The sequence below is a fragment of the Manacus vitellinus genome, unplaced genomic scaffold, assembly GCF_001715985.3.
Source record: "Manacus vitellinus isolate BGI_N305 unplaced genomic scaffold, ASM171598v3 scaffold_8_pilon, whole genome shotgun sequence".
Lineage (NCBI taxonomy): Eukaryota > Metazoa > Chordata > Aves > Passeriformes > Pipridae > Manacus > Manacus vitellinus.
In genome coordinates this window covers 23,036,884-23,062,604 of record NW_021940864.1, presented here as the reverse complement: position 1 = coordinate 23,062,604, position 25,721 = coordinate 23,036,884, and the positions used below count along the sequence as shown (strand labels likewise).

Genomic DNA, 25,721 nt, shown 5'->3' with positions numbered 1-25,721 from the left:
TACACGGAGAAACATGGTGACAAGAAGCTTTTCCTCCTCTCAGCTGTGCTCCCAGAGAGTGGCATTTCAGTCTCTCCTTGTCTCACACATGTGGGTGAAAAGGGGAAGGCTGAATAGGGAATAGGTGAAACCACAATAGGATTCATCACCTCAGTTGCAAAGCACTTACTGTGTCCTTGTGGACCACTAACAGCTTGGAGACCACAGAGGTGCACTGAGGTATGGCACAGAATGGCAAGCAGGACCTTAATCTCCCTTTGCAGAGAAAGAGGAGATCGCAGCTTGAAAAAAGATTTCTTTGTTAGGCATTGCTCAGTATTCAAAGCATCATACAGTAGCAATCTGGCCTGCAATGGGCAACTTTTTAACTAAAAAATGTATGAACATAAAAACATTCTTCCCTAAAAACATATTAATCCCCATCACAATGTCCACCTTCACTGAAAAGCAGCATTCAGATGTCTGGGAATTTACTCCATTTTAATTTAATGCAGTATCATATCAGAAATGCAGTTAGAAAAATGTTGATATATTATGGCAGTATGAATGCAAACAGAAGCTCCTCTGACTGGGGTCTCATTCCACCACTAAAAAGGAAAGTCAGAATGTTTGGAAACTAAATATTATGACGGAAAGAGCAAAGCAGATTACTTGGCATATGACAGATATATGACATACTTCTGAATAATGCATGGAAAATAGAATTGGTTACTCTTCCATCTGCTTTATAATGATCAGAATTGGCCACAATTTAAGTATTTATACCAAGACTTAACAAGAGTGGCATCATAATAAATACTAATTTATTACTTCAACATGTGAAAATTATCAGTTATTCAGTTTGCATCATTAATCAAATGTTAAAACCAAAGAGAGATGGGGGTTGAAAAAAAAGTAAGTACAAAATACTAAGTTACCTAGAGAGTCATGATTGATATTAAATTTATAGGGGATCCGGGCAGGAGTAAAAAAGCACCTCTCCCCCATCCCCCATGCAGACACCCATTCCCTTTTTTCGAAGCGGTTGCCCTCTTTGCCACAAGACTAGCTCTTCATATAGTATAGACATTAATCACAGGGAACATAGAGCCAGATTCTGCACTTCTTTCTGACACTGGTGCCAGTCCTGGGGCCTGCTCCTGCCCAGCAGGTACAGGCAAGTATCTGGGCCAGGTGGCTTTCTGCAGCACCTGGCAAAGGCAATGAGGAGCTGTGTCAGGCATTGGAGGTGGGCTGAGAGAGCTGAGATGGTGAACCAAATGGAGCACGTACTGTCTCCAGGCCAAACAGACCACAAGACAATCAATAACACAAGAGAAGAAGCGTAAGACCTCTTTGAGGGAAACAGGAGGCAGCACATCTTACAGAAGGGGAAAAGCACTCCAGCAGTGATTGAAAGCTTGAGATGGGAAGCAAGTAAGAGCCTACATCCTGAGGACATGTTGCACATGGAAGGGGATTATTCAATATATTTACAATGATACTAACATCAATATAACAGCAGGACAAAAAGAAGCCTGAGGTACATGGAAATTAATATAAAAGTCAGCTCAAGTCCAAGAGGGATGGCTTAAAGCTGAAATGTAACTAACAAAGCACCAGCTGCAAAACTAGATCAAAGGTGATGAATGATATAAGAAATAGGAAGGATCAAGAAGCATGCCTGTTGATTTTAGTGTGGCTCACAATAAAATACATGCTCTAAAGACAAAGTTCTCCAACCTGAAATCACAGACCCTGATTGTGAATAAGTAGGAAAGAAACTGCAGTTCTGCACTTGTTCTTGTACTTTCAGTGCTCTCAGATTCAATTTGCCATGGAAAGGAGGAACATATGAGGCAGTGAGATAATTTTATTTCTTCAGATCTAATAGTAATTTTTCATCCAGGCACTTTTGAGCTATCAAACTGTAATTAGCAGTGACTGATACTGGAGGATATCAATGCCTGAAACGCTGAGCAGCAGTGACCCATCATCACACTCAGCTGCAGCCCGGGGAAACACCACTGATGAAAGCAGAAGTGAGTAGTATCTAAAAGCATGAGGTACAGCCAGAGCAGAAGGGGGGGGGTCACATGGCATTTTCAGGGGAAGCAAGGGAGGAGAGCAGAGAAAAAACAATTCACAATACTGACCTGTTTCAAGGTCTCCAGTGCCTGAGGAAACATGTCTTGACTGTACTGCAGTTTGCCCACTCGCAGCAGCTGGACAGCCCTCAGAGGATGGGAACCAGGATAGTACAGTCTATAGAGAAAAAGAAGGAAAATGTGTCACTGTCAGCTTTCACCTTCACAGTCACTGCCTCTGCTAAGAACTATTAGGGTGGGACTGTAAAGTCATCGTGAATGTTAATAAGGTACAAAGAGGAAATTAGCTGCAATACTGCAAAGCATGAAATACTGAAGGGAATTAGAAAATTATTACTCTCCATCCCAGAGGAATGACTTTAACATTATCCTGTTAGAAAGCGACGGGAGTAGGATTATTGAATTCGCTACTGTTGGATAATACAATAGCATTTACTGTACTTAGTGCTGCAAACAGAGGTTCTTCACAATCTCTGGTCTCTGGAGAGGCATAATTTTAAGAGGAAGCTTCATCTGGGAACCCAGTCCTGGATCCTCCAAGATGAAGGAGTGGTACTGCAGGGAAAGCAGGTATACAACAGTGACACCACTGTTTCTGAGGCTTTGCTTGCTGCTCTCTGTTGCAGAAAGTACTGGTTCTGCACATTCAAGGAAACGTCTCAGACTTGGCTTGTACATGTAGACAAGGTATCTGCTAGTGTGAGAATACACTCCCATTCTTACTTGATTAATTTCAGAGAAGCAGAAGTTCTGCTAAAAAAAAAAACAAACCAAACCAAAACAGAACAATGCTCTTTTTTTTTCCAGGCAGTAGAAAAAAAAGGAGATGGAGAGCAATATCATCATTAATTCCTCTCAAGATGTTCTTGAAATGTCCGTGCTTTCATGGTGGCTGCTCCACATTTTCAAATTCCACTGGTCTTTGGCATATCACACCTGGATCTCACCCCAGCCCTGTGTCCTGGATGTGGAGAGCATGGCATCTTGGGCCAGCAACTTGAAGATTGCAGAAAGCCCTGGATGTAACTTGCCTGGAACTAGTCATCAGGAAACATGAGGTGAAGGGACACACTTGGAAGTTAAGTCACCTGCAAAAGACTTTATATCTTTTTTGACTAACTATCACAGAATTGTTAGGGTTGGAAGGGACCTCTGGAGGTCATCTAGTCCAAGCCCTCTGCCAAGGCAGGCTCATCTACAGCAGGTTACACAGAAATGCATGCAGGTGGGTTTTGTATGTCTCCAAAGAGGAAGAGACTCCAGAAGCTCCCTGGGCAGCCTGTTCCAGTACTCTGCCACCCTCAATGTAAGGAAGTTCTTCCTAATGTAAGGAAGTTCTTCATCATGTTGAGGTGGAACTTCTTGTGTTTTATTTTATGGCTATTGCTCCTTGTCCTGTTGCTGGGCACCACCTAAAAGAGTCTGGGACCATCCTCTTGGCACCTGCCTTTGAGATATTTATAAGTGTTGATGAGTTTAGGCTTCTCTTCTCTAGACTAAACAGGAGCAGCTCCCACAGTCTCTCCTCAAGAGAGAGATGCTCCAGACCCCTAATCATCTTTGTGGCCCTCCATTGGACCCTCTCCAATAGATCCTTGTCTTTCTTGTACTGAGGAGAACTGGACCCAGTACTCCAGATGTGGCCTCACTAGGGCCAAGTAGAGGGGCAGGATCACCTCCCTCAACCTGCTGGTCACACTCCTCCCGATGCACCCCAGGATACCATTGGCCCTCCTGGCTGCAAGGGCACACTGCTGGCTCATGGTCAACTTGTCATACACCAGGACTCCAAGGTTCTTCTCCATAGAGCTGCTCTCCACTAGATCAGCCCCCATCCTGTACTGGTACTTGAGGTTATTCCTGCCCCCCCCCAGCCACAGGACCCTACACTTGCCCTTGTTGAATCTCATCAGGTTTCTCTCTGCCCAACTCTCCAGCCTGTCACAGTTCCGCTGAATGGCAGCACAGCCTGCAGGTGTATCAGTGACTACCCTGAGTTTCATATCATCAACAAACTGCCTGAGGGTGCATTCCATCCTTCATCCATGTTGCTGATAAACAAGTTGAATAAGACTGGACCCAGTATTGATCCCTGGGGAACACCACTGACTACAAACTATGCAAATGAAAGAATAAAAGCCTTAAGCATGACTCACCAAAGACAAACATCCTACTTGATCAAAGAGCATTTTATTTCCACAAGTACACCAGCAGTGTGCTTGAGGAGTATCTAAAATATACAAAGTGTGTCACAATTTCAGGAGGAATAGTCAATAAGCTTTCTGAAATATACTTTATGAAGAATATTTTTTGGTTTGTTTGCACCAAGAAGATGATCATCAGAGTTCAGGGTAACTGCTAATGAATGATATCACTGCAGTCAGAAAGACACTGAAATTTGCATGAATATAATTAAATACACGCTAAAACATTAAATGATGGAAATTTGTACAATGTACAGGAATCTTCTGATAAGTCTGCATGCAAATTAATAAGTTATTTTACACTTATGAAAATGCAAACACAATTAAATACTGTTTAAATGGCAGCATATCTGGCTGTCCTTATAAATATCAAATTAAGATGTTCAAACATAATGAAAAACGTTTTCACACCCAAAACCCCCCTATTCCACTGATCCCACACAGTTTCAGTGAAGACATCAAGAAATACATGGAAAACATGCATACATGGGAAGGATGCCTGGCAGGATCTCAGCAGCAACAGCTTTTGATCTATCAAAGCCTCTCATGAAACAGCAGAAGCCAATGAGAATAATCCATCCTGAATTGCCATAAGCACCTCCTGCTCAGACCCCTTGTGGGTTGCAGTTCAAAAAGGCTGGAGAGCCAGCAGACAAGAAAGAAGAAAAATGATAGCACTTATCTCAGCCCAAAATGACCACTCAGGAACTTCAAGGGTCTGGTCAAACAAACACTAGAAAATTATCAGTAGGTTTATTTTTAGATTTTGTTTCTGGTTATCATATCAACATTGTGCTATCTGCTACTAGTGAAATAGGGAGAAAATGCAACTAAGAGATTTTGGTGTGAATTAATGAAGAGTAATAGAAATTCCAGCACTTACATGGCACAAGTGGAAGTAATGAGCATATGCACGACTTTGTAAAAATCTAAAAGAAAATGTCTCTGTGATTGCACCCTTCTACCCTCACCTGTGTCTACTGTAAAGGAAGGAGTAAAAAAGGTCATTTCCTCTCCTCTGGGCCACCAAAATATCAGGTTGCCTGGGGAAGGATCATGGCCATAGGAGAAGCTGCCAGGGAGACGAAGACATCTGCATGAGAGGATAGCCCATCTTTGCAGGCCCCATTAGACCGTCCCTGCTATATCCTGATAGCCACTTCACGGTCCCTTTACACCTCTTTCATTCCACACTTTTCATCCTACCAACCATATTTTTAATCTCCCTTTCCTCACCCTTCTGAATAACCAGCCCCATCATAATACCAATGCAAACAAGGAATGTGGGTCCTGCCTTGCCTGCAGCCAAATGAGGGATGGCAGCTCATGTAGGAAAATACAGGCTGTGCTTTAGTTCAGCAACACGGTGCCTGCTAAACTTCAGACAGAGACATTAGAATTCAGAATATGCTCCTCCAGCAGACATGTTTCTTTCTATAGATCATTCACCTGCAGTCAATAAAGATCTAGGATTGTGGTATGTGCAATATCAGAAAAAACAGGCAGCAATTTAGCAATGTTAGGTACTCGGCCCGAACTACCAGCCATAAACTAGGGCAAGTGAAAACTTAAGATGAGGGCAGAGAAGGAGTAAAATGTGTGAAATAAAAAGCCCTGTGTTCATAAATATTTACAAAGCTATTTTACTGAGCTGATTTATGCTCTGATCTTATGCATGTACATAGTTACATTTTGCAAGCCTTAAAATTGACATTTGAAACAACTGTTTATTATCATATTCTGGAATAAATTTATTAAACTATTGGAACACCTCTTATGGAAGCACATCCATTGAGTTTACTAGAGAAATCCAGGCAGTTTGCAGCTCTTCTGGGAGATGTGCAAGTAGGAAAAATGCTGCTGGCTTCTTCCAGACATCCCCAGGATTCAATATTATTTGTAATACACCGGCAAGACAGAAAGAACTAAGAAATAGTGTCAGGTACTTGTGAGCCAACTTGTTATCCTCATGCATTGCTCTGAACAAAACAAAGTGGATAGATTAAGAATAAGGAAGACATTTACCAGCCAAGGAACTGTAACTAAAGACTGTCAACAAGAGACTAAGATAACTATAGAGAAATACATGCTGTAAAACATGTTACAGCTTGGGAAGAGTAGGATTTCAATCTGAAAAGGGTTTTATGAGATTTACCAAGGCCTGAGGGACAGAAAGGGGAAGAATAGTAACATCCTGAAAGCTGAAATAAAGATAGTTCTTTGGAGTGATGTTTCCTGGCCCTTGGCACTGGTCAATGCCCAGTAGATCACTTGCAAAGAGAGATTAAACAAAATACAACAACTAACAAATAAAGCTGCACTGCAAACAAGAGAACTGGAGGAGGCTGAGAAAGATCTGTACATTTTGTATCACATCCTCTGCTTATATAAGACAGCACAGCTTTGTTCCCATCTATACCCAACAGCATCCATGCTGGCCTTCTGCCCATCAACTGGTCCCCTCAGTTTGGTATCATCTGCAAACCCCACAGAAGTGCCTTCTGTTGCCTCCTCCAGGTCAATGATACAGTTGTTACACAGGACAAGCCCCAGGACAGACTCCTGGGGTGCCCCACTCTTACTGGCATCCAAAGAGCATACAATCCAACAACCATGTCCTCTCACCCCAACCATCCAACCAATCTTTTACCTATCTAGCTCCCTGCTCACCTAGACTGTAGCATCCTAACTTGCATGATAACTCCCTGTTCTTCTCAACCTTGCAAAGATTATAATGAGCAAGCTGGCCAGCTCTCTCAATGCCTTTTCTGGAGGTAACTATCAGGTCTGATGGATCTGTAGGGGTCACACGCTATTAGGTGATCCCTGGCTTAACTCTCATTCTGGGATCTGTCTGGGAGACTTCATAGGTGAACTGTGATGCAAGGAAGGCACTGTCTAGCTTACTATTCAAAGCTGCAAATGCAAGCCGTTTCCCAGTCTTCAGGTAGCTTGCACCAGTGTTTCACTGTTCCAGGCATCAGCAGTTCCTTCATTTCATTCACAAAATATGAGGATACCAATTTTTACTCAGCAAAGAAATGGATCGTACTTTGTAAAACAGTAGCTGCTTCTAATACCCCATGAAAATGATTGCTCCTATTTGTAATTCAGCCTCAAGGTTTGCCTTGATTAACCCCCAGGGCAGTCACTGATAATATATTTTATATAGAAAAATATATTTTTCTTCATTCCATGTATTATCTCTGAATCTCTCCAAGCAATCCCTTGTGTTCTTACTTAAAGGACAGCGTATAAAACACAACCCTTGACAAAATTTAACCAGTTCTTTCTATTTCTTAATACTGCAGTTCCATTAACTCCACTCAACTTATCTCTGATTACAGATTAAAAAATCAGAGCTTTTATGTTCTCTTGTAAATTAAAGCCTAGTATTAAAAAAAATAAGACTCTGCAAAATCACTGCCATTTCTGATGACTCATATTTTAAAATAAATAGACGCCTACCATTCCTTGTAAACCAGTTTGTGGGGCTAACATTTACACTGTTGTAATTAGAAGGAGGCAGGATTTATAAAACCTGAAATGAGGGTTTGAAATGGGAATGTTACAAGGTTTTTTAATATGGTGACATGTAAAAAGTGATGCTATACATAACTGTAAATTGGTTTGCAGTACCTTTTAGTGCAAGTAAATATGACAGCATAAAAGACATAGAGCAGTTTTAGCAGCCGCAGCAACAGAGAAGGGATTAAGAGGCTCCTGGGCTTCAGCAAAGGTGGTGAGCAGAATGCAAAGAGGACAGCATCAGCCTCACAACAGAAATGTACACCACAAATACAGCACCCAATAAGTTCAATCTTTTCTTCTTTCCCTGATTTGTTCTTGATTTCTGAACTGCTCAGTGTTTGAGTACATTCATTAAAGCTGTTCACTGAACTGCAGCCTAGGAATTGGTTTTATGTTGTCTAGTTATTTGCTTTTTAATTAGTCAGTGATGTGAGACTGGTCATCTAATTCACATATTACTTCTACTCCTTGGCTGGGATGATCAATGGGCTCTGAATATGGGAATTATGAGAAATATTTTTATGACAAATTTAAGGCCAAATAATTATTTGCTCTAAAACGAAACATTTGGTACCTATCAACATTTCCAGGGATTAACCAGTTATTTTATGAATAGTCAGAGAAATCACATGTCTCAGGAACATAAGACAGGTAAACTAACTGTACTCATTTAGTACAGTTTACATATCTTAATGCCAAAGGTGCTGTAGATGTTCAGTCTGATCTCCTAAACAGAATTTCACCTAGCAATTCATGCTCCAAAACCAGAAATTTGAGGCTGAAGTAGTGCTTAAGAATAAATGTTCTATTTATAGAAAAAAAATCTTAAGTAGTTTTACATGTAATTTGTTCAATATTTTTTTTAATGAGCCCAAGTCCTGTGCAAGGGTTTTGCCTGGAAAGAACAAGTTTACAGGGTTATTTTTTGAGAAACTGGGAATGTATCATTGATACTAGACTGACTGTTTTGCATGCTGTGTATTAGAAGTGTGGTTGGAACTTTTAATTTTTAAGGGCAATACACCTATATAAACCTGTGTAACATCTTTGGGGGTCCCTGTGAAAGCCTTCCTAAAAAATACTGGCTTGGCTTTCACACTACTTTTGCATTTTTTTCTTGGAATAATAATGATGTTAACCTGTTATTCTTTCTGGCTTCTCTTTCTTTCTCCCTCTCTTTCTTCTCTCTTCTTAACAACTTCCTATTTATCACAGATGACCAGGTAAGTTTAAATCAGTTCAGTACTTCACAACTTCCCTTATACCTTCTGCAGCAGCCATACCATTTTTGGAGTAGAAGACTTAATCCTTTGACTGTGGCAGACCTGATATACTCCAGCTGCCCTGAAATGTTTATTGTCCATTTTATATCCCCATCACAGTGTCTCATGGAGATGATCAAAGCAGCAGTGAACAGTTTAATGCTGGCATTCAGTCTTTCCTATTTTTTCCCAGATTTGACTTCTCTCACTTGGATTTTGGGATCAGCTCCTCTGCACTAGCAGGGAGGTTTTTTTGGAGCTAACTGCTAGTGCACATCCCTAAAGCATTATAAGAAAGCTTTGCCAGAAATGAGAAAATGTTATTAGTAGAAATTTTATGCTGCGAAGTCTCTTACAAACTAAAGCAGAAGTTACTTTCTGCAATTACTGTGCAAAACTATTAATTACCCCCAAGAGACTTCTTCTGGTTTAACTAAATAAAGCAGAAAGTTGGCATCATTTTCTGAGCCAGGGGGGGCAATATCAGTAGAGATGTGCAGACCAAACACCTCTGATCCGAATTCATTTGGTAGTCTCCATACTCTTATAAATATACCCTGACTGTACAATTTTGCAGTCTACCTAACATATGTTCTCTCTCTCTGAATTGTTTTGTATTGGCAAAATTCTTGGTTATATCCACTATTGAGATTTTCACCAATGACCACAGTTCATGTATGAGCTTCATCATGCTAAGCTGTGCAACCATCACATAAGCAGTAAAGTGTACGGCATGACAGCCCTTGTTCTGCACAGATAAGATATGGAGGCCAAGGCAAATGAAATGGTTTGTCCAGCGTTACAAGGTTAAATCTCTAGGGAAGCCAAAAGTTAAACCTAGATGCCATTGTAACTTTAGGATGGCTGTTGGTTCATTTAGAGTCTGGTTCTTGTGTCTATGCTGTCTTGCCTACACTTCTGGCTCTAACAATCCAAACGAAAGTAAATGTAGTTTTATAGACTTAACAGGCTTGCTGTAATTTGCAAACAAAATATTGAAACAGTAACCTTAATTTAGAAATTTTTGTGCCAGACTGCCACCTTATTTTTCTGTTTCTTTTTTTTTTTCTATTCTGTTGTCACTCAAGAAATGTCCTGTTATTTCAGTGAAATAACTGCCTTTGGAAACAGATCTGTGAAATAATGGCTCAAAATATTTTTCATCACATCTGCATCTCATACTGTTCTGTTACTATTTGTTTCAGTAATTTAACTGATGTGATCAAATAAGCAATCATACTTCTTAATTGACTGAATTCTCAACAAATGTTAGCTATCCACTGCAGAAATTATTTCTCTCTGGCTCCTGATCATTCTGCCATATTCCTTATGATGATAATTTATGTCACATTAAAGTGGATATAGTTCCAGCTGTTGGCTCTGCCAAGATTTGAATGAAATGAAATGAAAAAAGTATGTAAGTATAAAACTCTTCATCTCTCTAACTCACCCACTTAAAATGTTAACTCTGTCTGTTTTAACTGTCCACTGCAATGTACTCTCCTCTTCTGTTATTATGAGATGTTAAGGAAAGAAAGGGTTCTCAGTTTGGAATGGAAGTAGGAAAAGATTTTATATATTGTCTCTGTGTCCTGGCTGAGCTTCAAAACATCTTATAACTCTTAGGGTTTTTTTGTTATGAGTTCACCACCTTTAGAGATAAAGATGGCAGTACGGACTGTCCCTGCAGATAAGGACATACTCTCTCAGTCCTCCAGAAGAGTAAGATATTAAGATCAACAGTTTAGTTCAAAGGATTTATAAAAAGATTTTAAAAGCCATACAGAGTACATTGGAAAAATGCCAGAAAACTCAAGTGGTATAGGAAATACAGCAAAAGAACAATGGGAAAGCTAATTAAAGAGAACGTGCATGGGAAGAGAAGCAAAAAAATGAAGGAAAGTGTACACCAGAGACACTAATTTGTGACAAAGATCTTGGTGTCACCTTCTCATCCAGCAGTAAACCTATGACCAACTGCTGATGTTATGAAAAATAGCTCACCTTCCGCATCTCATACTCTGACAATACAAAACTGCAGGTACAAGAAATGCAAGTTTAGACTTTGGTTTCCTTACAGAAAATTACAGACCTACAGGTTCTCATGATCTCAGTTCTTCAGCCACAGAATTAGAGAATGACAGGAAAATGAAAATCACCGCTGGATCCCTATGCAAGTCACATATAACTTTCCTCTAATGGATTCTCTCTGCTATGATATGAGCATTCCAATATCAAAGCCACACATATTTAATTACTACTAGTCTCAGCAAACCTTGGAGAAGCTGTGTGTGTGTGTGCTTGCACGAACTGCAGAAGGAAGGATGCAACTGGCAGTACTGACATCTTTAGTGCAAAACGTCTTCTCCCTACTCACCAGTACCTGAGATCACCTCAGAAGTCTGTTGTAATACAAAAGACTGCTAACATGCAAGTTGGACCCCTGATTTAAGCAACAGTATCAAACTTCCTTGTTTCCTTTTCTATTGCATCTCCAGATAATTATACTGAGAAATGGTCAGGTGCAGTGCAACGACTCTCTCTTTTTAGAGAGATGATTACAAATACAAGTTTCAGACAGGATGCATGAAATCTGAGAGGCATGGTCATTTTTCTCATGACAGCTGTGGGACAGGGAAGAATCAAAACAGTATGGTCTTTAACTGGCATTCTGTCACTTTTGACTCCCGGAGACTGGAGAGTTATTGTTTGTTTTGTTTTTATGTTTGTTTTTTTATATTTTGTTTTGTGTTGTGTTTGTTGTTTGGTTTTTTTTTGGTACACATAGGTCAGTGTTTTAATAGGCATTTATATACACACTGATGGGTTCTGAAGTACCATGCAGCTTTGGGAAATGGATCTTGGTTTTAGAATGGGTATTTCTTTAAGAACATTAGCTCGGTGAACATTACAGTCAGAAAAGCAAAACAAATATTAGGATATTTTTAGGAAAAGAGAGAAGTGCTGTAAAAATACATACCAATCCTACATCTTGGGTATTATATGGAATTCCGATCCTGTCTACTCAAAAGAGTTCAGTAGAAAAGTACAGACAAGGGTGATGAGGACAGTTAGAGGCAGTGCAATGAAAGAGTAGATAGAGAGTCCAGGGCAAGTCTGCAAAAGAAATTATTGTGGAAGGACTTGATGGATGTAAAAATCACAGTCAGTGTGGAAAAGGCAAATGTCTCTCGTATCACCCAGAAGACCAAACCAACAACTGACAGATTCAGAACAAATACAGTGTTCTGTCTCACTCAGACACTGGTTGAATTATCAGCCCAGGTACAGTTGAGGTACAGTTGATTTCTGATCAAAAAACACATGAATAAGCAAGTCGTATCCATATTTTCTTCCTCCATGACTACATCACTTGACATGTTATACTCCTCCTATGATCATAAAATGTTCCCTGTCTGCTATTTCCAGATAAGCTTCTGGTTTAGGACAGATGGACCTGTGGAAGGACTCAGGAATATCCCTCTTTTTTGGTATCTCCTCAAACCTGCCTCAAACTACCCAGTTTCTTATCCATCTTATAATTTTTGTGCACATGACCTACAAGAATGATGGTGACTTTGTAATGTTCCATTACATTCTTCATTGGAGCTTAGCTCTGTGTTATTTTCCTGCATTTAGATTATACTATCTTATCAAAAATACAGTCTTGCACACTCCATTTCTAGCAAATCTATGCTGGTTTTTTACAGCACTTTCCACTCTTTTCACTTTTTTCTCCCTTCATAATTTGCCCTAAATCTTTGAGGTGATAGCCCTCTAGATCCCCCTTCTAAGATACTATGGTCTTTTTCTTCAATTGTTTACTGCCACCTCTGAAGTGAGGATGTTCTTTGAGCATAATTTTTGCTTTGGAAATTTACCATGTCCATAGCTAATAGTGAAGTTATTTGAATGCAGAAAGGAATTTACTCTGCATCCAATTAACATGATGGTCCTTCTTTCTTTGTGTAATCTTGTGCCTTTGTGGTTCCCTGAGTAACAGTTCCCTGTTTCCTGTTTGCACTTACAATCACAGTGACATTTTGTTCCCAATAGAATTTCAAGTTAATACCAATATGGGGTTACTTTAAAAAGCATGACCAGGGATCTCTCCTTTGCCCCACAGTCTTCACACTAGGAAGAGGTTGTTTCACTGTCATTCCAACAGCAGATATCTGATACAGCTCAGTGTTTAAACCTAGTGATACAAATCTCACTGTCCTGCTAATGTCTGGATGGCTCATCAGCTCATTTTTGACCACACAATGACCTTACAGGCTCATCTCTCTAACACCTTTTTATTTTTTTTTTGCTCTCCAACCGTGTTGTCACCTTTTAAGATTTGTCATGCCTGTGCTTGACCAGCTGCCATTTCAATTTGTCTTTCTTTCGGGATACTTACTGTCAAAAATAATAGCAACAATAACAGTTGAATTAGCATTTACAAAATTTAGTGACATTTTTGTGCATAACTTGTTACCAGCATGTCTGAACAGGAACTCCATTGCCTGATGTCAGATATCTCATTTAGACAACTAGCCTTACTCATTTTCATGTCTCAGCTTTTCCATCTGTAAGATGAGAACACCGGTCTATTTATTCAGTGGAGCTGATGTGATGGCTAAATTCTATGTGTTTGTGAAGAGCTTTGAGAGTTCAATAGGAAGATTCTGTAGAAGTTCAAAATATTACCAGTAGTTCTGAAAAGAACACCAAATCCTTGGGAAGCTACACAGTTAAAACATGACAGCTAAACAAAACCATCTGGATGAACTGGAGAACACGTAACTTCCATCCAGTTGCTCAGCTGGATAGAAAATTTCTCTCATGACCCAAAAGGCATGTAAATTGCTCCAGAGCTTCCTAGGAAATAAAACAATCTGGAAGAAAGGGGAGGGGGAAAATAGCTTTCTTTACAGAAAAAGAGACCAGCTATGAACTTTATGAATAGCAATCATGAGCAATAATCTCTCCCAGGCTCTAAAGTGCTGCCTGAAATGCTAGTTGAATATGAGGGAGAGATTTTTTCAGGTAATACTACAATGTCTCTTCACAGCATGGAAAACAGTGTGTAATACTTCAAATGACCAAGGCATGCGTGAATTCTCTGTTTGTAATTAAAAGTAGCATGTTCACTGAGCAAGCATTTTTCAAGGAAAGCCAGGTTTGCAGTACACCTTGATTAATGGCTACATTGTACCTTCACAGAACAGGCAGGAGGTAAAAATTTTTTAAGAGGAGATCTCAATACACCATTTTGTAATTATATGTTATTGTCCTGAAAGATTCTGAGGCTTTTCAAAATTATATCTAGCTACAGTTATGTGGCCCAGCCACTCAGAGCTTGTTTAGAGGTATTTGAGATAGGGGTATGAAAGATACTCTCCAATAGGCACTTTGCATCAACTTTCCTCAGTATGAGGTTTTGGATTGCATTTCTAGATCAGGTCATTAGAGGTCCATGTCTTGACACGATGAGGATATATTTCTATAGGTAAAATAAGGGATGAACGATTCATTTAAGCTAAAGTTCATTGCATTCAGGGACCTAATGAATAAATCTCCTGTATAAGAACAGATACAAAGAGTTCCCAGACTGAAAATATAGGGTACAATACACAGGAACCCAGTTCCCAAATAATTAGCTGTTTTTATTTCCACTTAGTGACTACTACATAAAAATACATGATGGGTCTGTTGGAAGGATGTTTTCTTCAGTCATGAGAACTTCAGCCCTTATGAGAAGAACCACGGAAGGGTGGCCACCTCTTGAGGCCAGACCACAAGTGAAGTGGCTGAACATGACACTGAATATGAATTTGAGCCCACTAGAAAAAGAAAAAAGAAAAAAGAAAAAAGAGAAAAGAAAAAAAGAAAAAAGAAAAAAGAAAAAAGAAAAAAGAAAAAAGAAAAAAGAAAAAAAAAAAAAAACAAACAAAAACCAAACACCCACCCAACCATACAAAAAACCCTATGGAAGCCGCACAGGAAATCCTGTGGAGTTACTTGATAGAGACCTGATTATTCAAGCCCTTACAATGACACTTGCTCAGGCACCAGGGGAGACACAGGTATTTAATGTCCAACCTCCTTTGCTGAGGCCATGGGCAGACATCCCATGGTGCAGAACACTTCTGACAAGAAACCTCTGAAATAATCCAGCAAAAGTTTACCTTGCACCCCATTCACTGTGGGCATTATAGGCACAAAACAAGAGCTACAACTGCCCTATCATGCCTAAAGTGCATGAGTAAATGGTTTGTAACAGTCTAAAATTATGAAACATTAAGCAACCACATTCTCTCTCAGCTGATTGTGTGGAGGCATTTACCACATGGATTTATGGATGAGTGGGGATGGAGGAGGAGAAATGAGCAAAATAAACATATGTGGACTCTATCAAGTACTGTTTTTTCTATCAAATGTTAGTTGGGTCCCACTGAGCTATAGAAAGACTCCGTAACTCTTGGTCCACAGCTCCCAGTAGAGAATTTCTGTGCAATGAGACAAGGTGCACAGTTCTAGCTCAAATAATAGCCAGTGCATGGGGAAGAGCTCCAGCAAACTGTTGTGCCAGTGCAGCAGAGCTGTCAGGGTAATCAATTCCTGGGTCCTGCACTACTATTTTATCCTGTGTACCAGGTTATACCTCTTTGTTGGCTAAAGCACTCTGGCATAGTATTTACTATTGGTTTCCCATTACAGATACCAGCTGTGTCTGAGGCAGAACTCCAGTCTATCTCACAACTAATTATTTCAAACACTAAGAAGAAATTCTCTTTTCTCCCTCTTCGGAGGTGCTTGACTCCTGTTTTTTTTTCGTTTTGTTTTCTTCTTCTAGTTTTTGCATCTTTCTTTCATGGTTTCTCTATCCTTACCCTTAAATTTTCTTTTTTCAGTACCCTCTATCCTACCAAGTCGCTTTTCTTCCCCTCTAACCAACTCTTATGATATTTTTATTCATATTTTTAATATTTTTTTCACTCCAGGGTCCTCTCTACCTACGTATAACTAAGGCACTAGGTCCTGGGGAGGCTGATTGCTCACTTGGATGTGCAACATGCAAGATATACATCTTTGAAGCAACTGCTAGACTACTAATAGCTGTTTCAAGGTAAACTCTCTTTGCACTCTGAAAACCACATGTAAAGACATGCAATGGTGTACTATTCATAAAGGCTCAGGAAACTACCCATTGATCTATGATATGTCCATTAATCTCTGCAGCCTAAAGGGCATCTTTCTAAATTGGTACAGGAGCCAGCCATGAGAAGAAATCTGTCAATACCCTTTTGCGAGGCACAGGAAAACCACATACTGAGTCTTTGCTATTAAATGTGAATCCATAGAACGAGGCAGGCACCAAAATCTAAAATGCCACTTACTTGCCTCAAGCAAAAATAAAATGTCATGGTTCCTTCTGATTGCAAAGTAGAACAGTTTGATTGTCAATTTGTGATTTCTCTGAAATATGGCTTAGATATCTCTTGGCTTTCACAGCATTCATTCTGAGGATGCTTGTATCACTTCCAGTTTGTTTTTCCTGCTGGACCAGATGTATCTTAATAGAGTGCTGAAAAAGGTCTCTACTAGGTGACAGCTTCTCTCCCAGAAAAACGGAGATCTTTCCTGGAATCACCTTGCATTGCAGATGCACATCATGGCACTGCAAGCTTTTGTAATAAAAAGGACTTCATGCTCTCACTCGTGTATGTATTTTTTTTTTTTCTCTGCTCACATCAAATAATGTGTCCACTTCCTCCCATTTTTAAGAAAGACCAGTTCTCAGAAAGGTCTCTGCTAATTTCTTACTGGTTTTTGGCAGACTTTTTTGAGAAAAACTATGATATACCTTATCGCAGTCCTTGATATTTAGTTTACATTGTCCCTTATCAGAGGCAGTTGATGAGAGTTGTACTTTCATATTAAAAGATATATGGCTCAGTTCTAGCCCTTACCTGGTTGGTGCCATCAACTGCCATTCTTAGCCTTGAATCAACAGATCTGCTCTCATCCAGATCTGCTATGAACAGGCAACAGGGTAGTCAATGGTTAAGTTCCTGCTTTGAACAGCTTGCCCATATGTGCATTTTACCTCTCTCAGGCATCTTAAAGCTGAATGACCTCTGCTTTGGTGTTTGGTTTTGAGATCTAACATCCCTTCCCCTCAGAAAGCACCTGGATTATAGTTGTAATTTTTTTGGTATAAATTTCATTTTAAGCCAAAAGATAATAATTACATAAAAAGGAAAGTCAAAGTTATGCATTTCTAGATGCAGTCTTTCTAGATTCAGTCTTCTTAACAGTGCATTTCCAGAATAGATGTGAGAATGAAGCCAACTTCTGAACACAGACTTATTTACCTACAACACAGCAGAAGGCCTGTATAGTCTACCTATGCAAATGATCATTTTTATATGTCACTCTAAAGTTCAAATAATGCTAACCATGCAAGTAAGTTTTGCAAAATACATAGCTTTTTCATTCCTGTCTTGAGACATGACGCAGTAGTTTGTTTAAAATTGCAGAGTATTACCTTCTCTGTGACACTTGTTTATGAATAGCGGTGAGCCAAGAGGGAAATTCTGCTGTGCATGGATGTTCACTGACAGCGTGAACACTACCATGTAGTAAAAGTATTTCCACTGTGACATAAGTAGATTTAAAATGAATGCATGCAGATATGCAGATTACCTACAAGATGAGCCCAGACAGATGAAATATACCCATTCCACAATTTTTTGATTCCTACATGATAGAATACAGATCAGGTCATTTAATACAGTGTCATACAATAGTATACAACACACAAGATGTAACAGTTTAAGCCAGTTTCAGGTGGAGAAATACCTATATCAGAAAACAGCCATTGAACAAGGCTATCTTCCCCTCAACAGAGAAGCAATAACCGAAGAGATTACTGGGTTAGAGAGTACAGGAATGTCTTGTTTTGTCTCCACTCCAGAGCACGTACTCTCATCTCTTCTTTTTCTCTCTACCTTACAGATAGAGATTCAAAAACTCAAAATAAAGAAAATTTATACATAAAGTGTTTGGTGAAACCTCGGATCTATATTTGCCACTGTACATGAGACTACCCCAATAATCCCTCAGTTGACTTGATTTGAAATTATGACTGCAACATGAAACAGTTCTCAAGTTACAATTTCAAATTTTCAGCATTTGTAATATGGGGGCAAGCACACGTTTTCAGGAGGAGTTTGGAAATAATGACAATTGTTGGATAGACATAATTCTTCTGCATAAGACTAGAATTAGACAGCTTGTCTACCTATAGACTTTCAAGGTTAATTTGAATTCGTTAATAGTGTGAATTTTAAAGTAATCACGTCAGCCATGTTGTAGATTCTGTAATTGAAAAATAACATAGAATTATTTCATATTTAGCTTAATTAATTTCCAAAGCAAACTCAACCAGACTGCATTAAATTGAGAAAAACACAGGTATTTGAAAAGACTAATTAAAGCACTTTAAAATCTATTTGGGTTATTTACCCTTGAGGCAGAAGCATTGGTTAAACAATGGTATACTTAAAAAACCAAAGCCCTTCTTTCTTCAGAACATTGGTCCAAAACGTATGTAAAGATTAAATCCTATGATGATGATCATGTAATTGTCCTCTCCTCAGAATAAAATTTGATATTTTTTACATGACTTGCTCAAAACAAACAGGAGGTAGCTAGAAATTTGGCTAATGTGGAGAAAAAAAAAAAAGATTTATCCTTTAAGATACTAGACAAAAAGGGGCAAGGGGTAAACAAGATACAAGAATATATTTTGCATTATTAGGTTAATAAACTGGTTGTGCTACATTTTGATCCAAAATTGATGGTGCAATAACTATAAATTATGATGTATTAGTCAGAAATGGCATATTGTGTTTAATGTACTAGCAAATACTAAACTACCAACAAACACACAATCAGTTGCTATAGTAATTCTAATCTCCACCTATGCATCAAGAATTTTTACGGGATGTGATGAATTCTGTCCTTTAAAAAATGTGTACTTTCCCATAATCGTGTTTAGTGGATTTTCTGCACAATCCTCATGTGCATACTGCACAGATCACACAGTGCCTCATCAGATCCAAATATCTGATTTGAATTTTTATAGAACACTGACCTTTCCAACATATGTTTAATTTGTGTTTATATCTAATATATATATCATGATCTCAAATATTCCACTCGTCTTGTGTTTAAACAGAAGGCAGCATGAAAGCAGTTTACTAGGAAAAAAAAGGAAGCAGATCAAAAAGAATGAAAGATTTTTAAAGGAAAGTGCAATAGTTAATTATTTCAAGCTTAAAAACTGGGAGCAGTTCTCCCACGTGTATAAGGGCCAGTACAGGTCCTGTACATCAATTAAGCCCACTTAAAGCACATTTTGAAGGCTTAGACAGGATTTCTATGGTGCATAAGCCTGGGGCTGTCTGTCTGCATGTGAATTTTATTCCCTATGAATATACCTGTCAAGATAGCTGAAATCTGAACATTAAGGAGGTTGTTAGCAAATCAAAATCTAAATTTGCAGACATTGCCACCTCAATTGTATTTGTCACTCTTCCCTTTCTCACAGCAAAACAAAGTGGTTACATGTACAAAGCAAGTGCAAGAAATAGTGGCCACAGTACTATATTTTCTCAGTTAAACTGCTTTTAAGAGGAAGATGGATGGTACTCTCTGAAGAAAAAGATTGTTTCTCTCTCTTGCTCTCTTTAAAAGAAGAGCTTTTAGTGGTACTCAATAAAATTTGTTTCTATGTCAGGAAACGGAACAGAACAAATACTGCACTAAGCTCGCAAGCCTTCGATTACCTGTTTTGTTCACATAAATATATAAGACTTAAAATGCATGATTAAATTGTATTATATATGGAGTTGGAACTTAATCCCTGATGAGCAACTATTTAGGGTTTATGGTATTATATATGGAGTTGGAACTTAGTCCCTGATGAGCAACTATTTAGGGTTTATGGATTCTTAGTAATTACAGGTTTCTCCATTCCTTTACATTTCTGCATCAGTCATCATTTCTAAGGAAGGTAGAATCTGGAAATCTGGAATCTCTACTTACTCCCAGAATTTACCAGAAAACAGTTTTGTTGTTTTTTATTTGACATTAAACATTTTGAAAAGTATTCAACTACTTGGATCCACATTAAATTATGAAATAAAGCAAAAACTATGGGAATAATTCTGTTTGTAATTCCTGGAGAAAAGTCAAAGATACTTTATGTGGGGAATTTGCACTGAAAGCACAGAGAATTCAGGCTTTGCATTCTATTTGAACTTGTCCCATCAGATCCTATCTGACCTATTAATGATATCAGATTTGAGAAAACTTTTTTTTTCAATTTAATTTCTAGGCATTTTTCTTTGTGTCTCCTTATGTTTGACTTCATGCCAAATTGTCAAAATTGTCACTGCCTCATTTAAATCCCTCGAGAAATAACATGTTCTGCCGTACCTGAAGAAAGCAGAATTGGTACCTTTTCTCACCATAAGAATTCTCTAGTATACATTGTTACTGGATTATTTTAGGAAACATTGCATTCTGTCTATGTATCTTTCAGCCTATGCTCTGAGGTCACTTAATGTCTTTGTGGTGTACACTGCACTGCACCTAAGCATTTGAGCACTAATTCCATATTTGGGAAAGCATTTAAAGTAAGTGCTTAAGCATCCACTTAGTTGACTTATGTGGGCTTTATACATGTGTCTAAATTCTTTTCAGAGCTTCCTACAGTTGGTTCTAAAGAGTTAACAAATAACCAGTTCTGTTACTACATTTGAACATGACTTCAGAAAACTCTTACATGACAGTAAGTGTAGGATTTATCCCAACAGTGTATTCACACTGTCAGTTCACAGGCATCTAGCCTGGATGGGAAGCCTAATCTTCCCAGGTTCCCAGTTTAGAAAGTGCACTGTCAAGGACTCCTTGAGAAGGAAACTCAGAACATCAAGCTCACTCTGCTGAATATTGGCCAGTATTAATAATTTAAGATTACCTCATGATCTCCGTTTTCTGTCACGTTGGCTCAGACTTCTAACTGTGGTAAAATTTGTGCCACGTTTTGATTCTCCAAATTGAAATGAGGATACAGAAGAATTGATTTCGCTTGTCATTTAGTAATATTTGACAAATATGGAAAGCTTCAGTACAGTGCATTTATACAGGAACAACACACTTCCCAAGGGAGAAGCCATCTACACAGTAAACTCCTATAAGTATGTTGGATGTGCAAACTTCATCATGAACACATTTGCTAAATGCTGTAGAAGTAAATGTCTAGACGCTAAAAGCACAATTCTCAAAAGGCCCCAGTTTCTAATTTCTTTGGAAAACAGACACAATCTACACCATAAAAAATTTAATGGTACTTTAATTATCAGTCAGTTGAATAGCATGAGATGTGTGTGCCTTCATTTTTTAATACCTTCTTCCCTTTCCAGCAAATTGTGGAAAGAAATAATGGATGCCTTGAGTATTCTTCCTTTCTGTTTCTACCAAAATTTAAAAAAAAAAAAAAAAAAAGAAGATTCTTTTGAACACTAGCAATAATGAATATGGATACAGAAATGCAGCTGCAGCATTCACATCAGTGGTAAGGTAATGCAAAAATTTGCCCCTTTGTTTGGGTTCTGCTACATAAACTGCTATAAAGCTCTTGGCTGTCTGACTTAAGGTTGCTTCTTTGTTTTATAAGGTCAGAGCTTTAGCATTTGAAAAATATTTTGTATTTTGCAATATTGACCACATTTCCCTCTACAGAGATGTTGCAATAATTCAGGAATAGCAAAGAATATTACATATATAGAGAAACCTTTATGAATAAAAGCATTCCAACATTTTGAAGGATTTCATTAAATGGGTGTATAGTTAATGAAAAATGTTAAGCTGGATACACTGCAGCCTAGGCTGTGTTTTATACTACACATCACATACATACAGTGGCATCTGAACAGCAGAAAAATGGACATTATAGTGACAAAGTCTCTGTAATGCTTATATCTTCTCAGAACTGAAAACCAGCTTACATTATAAAAGAGTTTCTGTTTAGCATTATGGGGAAATGCGTAAACAAGCATGTCTTCGTTTTGGCCTCAATGGCTTTTGTTCATGCTGATCTCCAGCACAGGAGAGCTTCCTAAGTATCAAAGTATGCCTGAATTATTTAATTCAATATATACTATTACATTTAGTACATAGCACTGAGGAATTAGCAAGAATGGTAAGTGTGTGACAGGGAGAAATCTTTTTGTCCATGCTCACTGAAAGGCGATGGAAGTAAAAGATATTTTCAAAGCTTTGTGCTCCTTACTATAATAATATGTTTGACTACAGGACACGTGCATTAGCGACAAATGAACATTAGTTACAAATGTAAATATCCCTCTGAGGATGAGGAAATCTTATCTTCAGTAAATCTGCATAAGGCATAGCAATGTGGACTGTATTACTACTACTACTACTACTACTACTACTACTACTACTACTACTATTATGTTTTCCATTTTTTAAGGGAGGAATTAAATAGTGATATGAATTATCAGAAGAACCAGTGCTACTCACTGTGATAAATCCCCATTGCTGCTTTGCTGAAAAGGTACACCACACAAGAAAACATTTGGCCTCTGAAGATACAGTACTGTCAAAACTGAAATATCAAAATGCTCTCACTTTGTTATCACATCAAGAATTAATATTATACTGAAGTCTAAATGATGCAGAACCACATATTTTCATTGGCAAATTTCATAGGAAAGATCTTGAAAGGAACACTGTATTTTCTCCATACTACGTACTCTATATTATATAGAATTATATATATTATAGAATGATAGTATTTTAAACATCCTTTTCTGATGAAAAGCAGTAATGAAAACCAGGAAAATGGCACATGTTTAACTATGGATAAAGCACCTATTAAAGCACAGTTATCCAACTTGATAATTCATAAATAAGGAACATTGATTGGAGGTAAGTAATTTTGAGTGACATCTTGCATGTTTATATATGTTTAAGCTCTCTAGTTTCTCTTGCAATTATTACCATGATGAAAGAGTACAAAATAAAAGAAATCTGCAATGATACCTTTTCTTTTTTTTGCTGACAAGTGTGAAATGTGAGCTTTTTAATATTAGAATATTATTTTTTAAAGTAAGAACCTGGAAAGCCTTGATGTTTCAGTGGCATTTTAAAATCTGACTAGAGGTTATAGGGAGGTTAATATTAGTCACCGCTTTCTTATTGTTATGCTGCTTTATTCCCACAGGTTTTCCATAAACAGCATGAATTTACATAGGCAATACAACACTGAAGGAAGAGATTAGAACATGGATAGCTGACAAACTGTTAAGTGAAAAGTCAGAAACATTAGCTGTTGTAGCACGAATGTTTTTTAGAGGATTTGCATTGGAGAATAATATTCTTCAGGAGCACTTGCTCTATTTCCACTGTCCACGATGACTAATCACAAAAGCAGTGGTATTAAATCAGTTAGCAGAGCTGAAACCCAGCAAAATGTGTCAAATGTAGATGAGTTTAACCTTGCAGTATTCAAGGAATGGAAACTATACCCTGAGGCACATTAGAGAAATACATGGATAGTAATTATCTAAAAGGAGATAACCAATGTGGATTTAGAAAGGCAAGAGCCTCCCTAACTAATCTACTTGACCTTTATCATGAAGCTAAAGGCAAGGCTGATAATAGGCTCTGCAAATAAAAGGAGTGTGTTTATATTTTCAGGAGGTCATGTGGGCATACACAACAAATAGATGAAAGGGGTGAAAAGAAAATAGCTTTATAAAAAACCTCTGAAAACTCATAAGAAAGCATGTACTGCAAGGGAATGCATTTAACCCTCCACCAACCACTTAGGGACACACAATTGCAACACTGTGGGAGCATTTGTTGCACCATCCTCATTGTAAGTTTGCCCAGAAATGTAAATGGTAGTCAGAGACGGTAGTTCCATGGGAGCTGCTGGTCCTTTTAAATGTAAGTAAAGGGGAAGTTACATAGTATCAACAGGAAACTTAGTATAGCTAAAAAGCTGAATCGACAGATCAAGAAGCTATAATACATAAATCCCTTTCTACACTCAGCTTTTATTTTTCAAACTTTTTTTCTTTTTTTTCGAGATAGCATATGAACCTAGGGAAGGAAATGCTGAAAAGGGTAACAAGGGTAAAGCTACTTTCCAAAAAAAAAAAGGTCTTTCTTGAAACTGTTTTTCTGATTCATGAGAGTCTGCAGACGCTTTGGGTGGGGGATGCTTGGGCCATAGTGAAAGTCTACCTTCTGACAGCCACTTCCAAACCCCACAGAAATTAATGACATTTGGACAATGCTCTCACAGTTTCATTTTCCTCTAACCAGGTGAGAAGATGCTCATCTGCCATTTGGAATGCAGCAGCCATTCTAGTGAACTATTTTCCTCTTTCCTGCACTGCCTGAGCAGGGGATGTTGTTCCTCTTTACATTCTTGGAAGATGAAAAAGGTCCTCTGATACCTTGGTTGGAGAAATGACCATGTAGGGAAGGAGGACTTTTTGTGACAGAAACAATCTCTTCCTTGGAGAAAAAAGAAGTTAAGTTCTAAGCTCTTCATCCTTTTTTCATGGGAGCTACTGGAAGGAGGGCTATTATTCTGTCTCCTGCTGTAAATGGAGAGGCCAACAGTTATGACACACATTTGCATCATCTGAAGTTGCTGAGGTAATGGGGGATAAAGGAGAAGAAATTAAGGAATACATGTCCCATGCACCCACACTGCCACTGCCTTCCCCCCCTACATTTTTCAGCAAGGAACAGAGAGAGGAGTCAAAAAAAATAAAGATAAACAGAGTTAAAGAAGCAGTAAGGAGTATAAAAAGAATTTGGGAGAGGAAAGAACTTGATCCAAAACACCTCCTATCTCATCTACTGAGATAAAGAGAAAAAGAAGAACCTTAACCAAGGGAGGTTAGTTAGGAGATCCTTACTGCCTCTAACACCAAACATTCACAGATCTTTAAACCCCAGAATGGAAATGTATCACAGTCTTTCCTGGACTATTTTCTATGTTCCCCTGCTTTTTCTACTGAGCAGACAGTGGCCACTGTCATCTCTCCTCCAGAGTGCCATGAATACACTTGTACAGTTCCAGTTCCCTCTTCTTGGGTAGATAGGCTACAAAAATATACACAAGTCAGCAAACTTGCATAGCAGTGGGTGCAACCAGTGAATCAACTCTCTCAGGTCTAATACCAGGTTTTGCATGCTCAACTGGAGACTTCTTTACCATCCTGATCTCACCCAGAAGTTCATGAAGAGATTTTGAACATCTGAATTTTTACTTTAATCACTCTTGCTAATGGTACTGCTGGATCCAGTACAAATATTACATTACTCTTTTCTTTTTTTCAGAATGAATGGTTTAGATGGAGTATTTTGGGTAGCTCTAAGAAGTCAGGAGCCACTCAGAAAGCGCGAAGTACCAGGGCTGGGGACACAGAAGAGAGGTAAACTAGAACGTTAACTAGACCATACAGATCTTCTACAGATAGCATTCATTTGTTGTCACCCAGAAAAAAAATCATTTTGCAAATATTTAAAGCATT

General features: G+C 38.4%; 1 protein-coding gene across 1 annotated transcript in view; it reads right to left on the bottom strand.

Moving 5' to 3' along the window:
- The window catches only part of SMYD3 (SET and MYND domain containing 3), a gene marked incomplete at its 5' end in the record, with an annotated part of 349,684 nt that overhangs the window by 5,239 nt on the left and 318,724 nt on the right, over positions 1-25,721 (bottom strand). Inside the window, one exon of the mRNA XM_018085017.2 lies at positions 2,136-2,244. Within this exon, the coding sequence (XP_017940506.2) occupies positions 2,136-2,244 (109 nt within the window). The remainder of the gene's footprint in view (positions 1-2,135; positions 2,245-25,721) is intronic.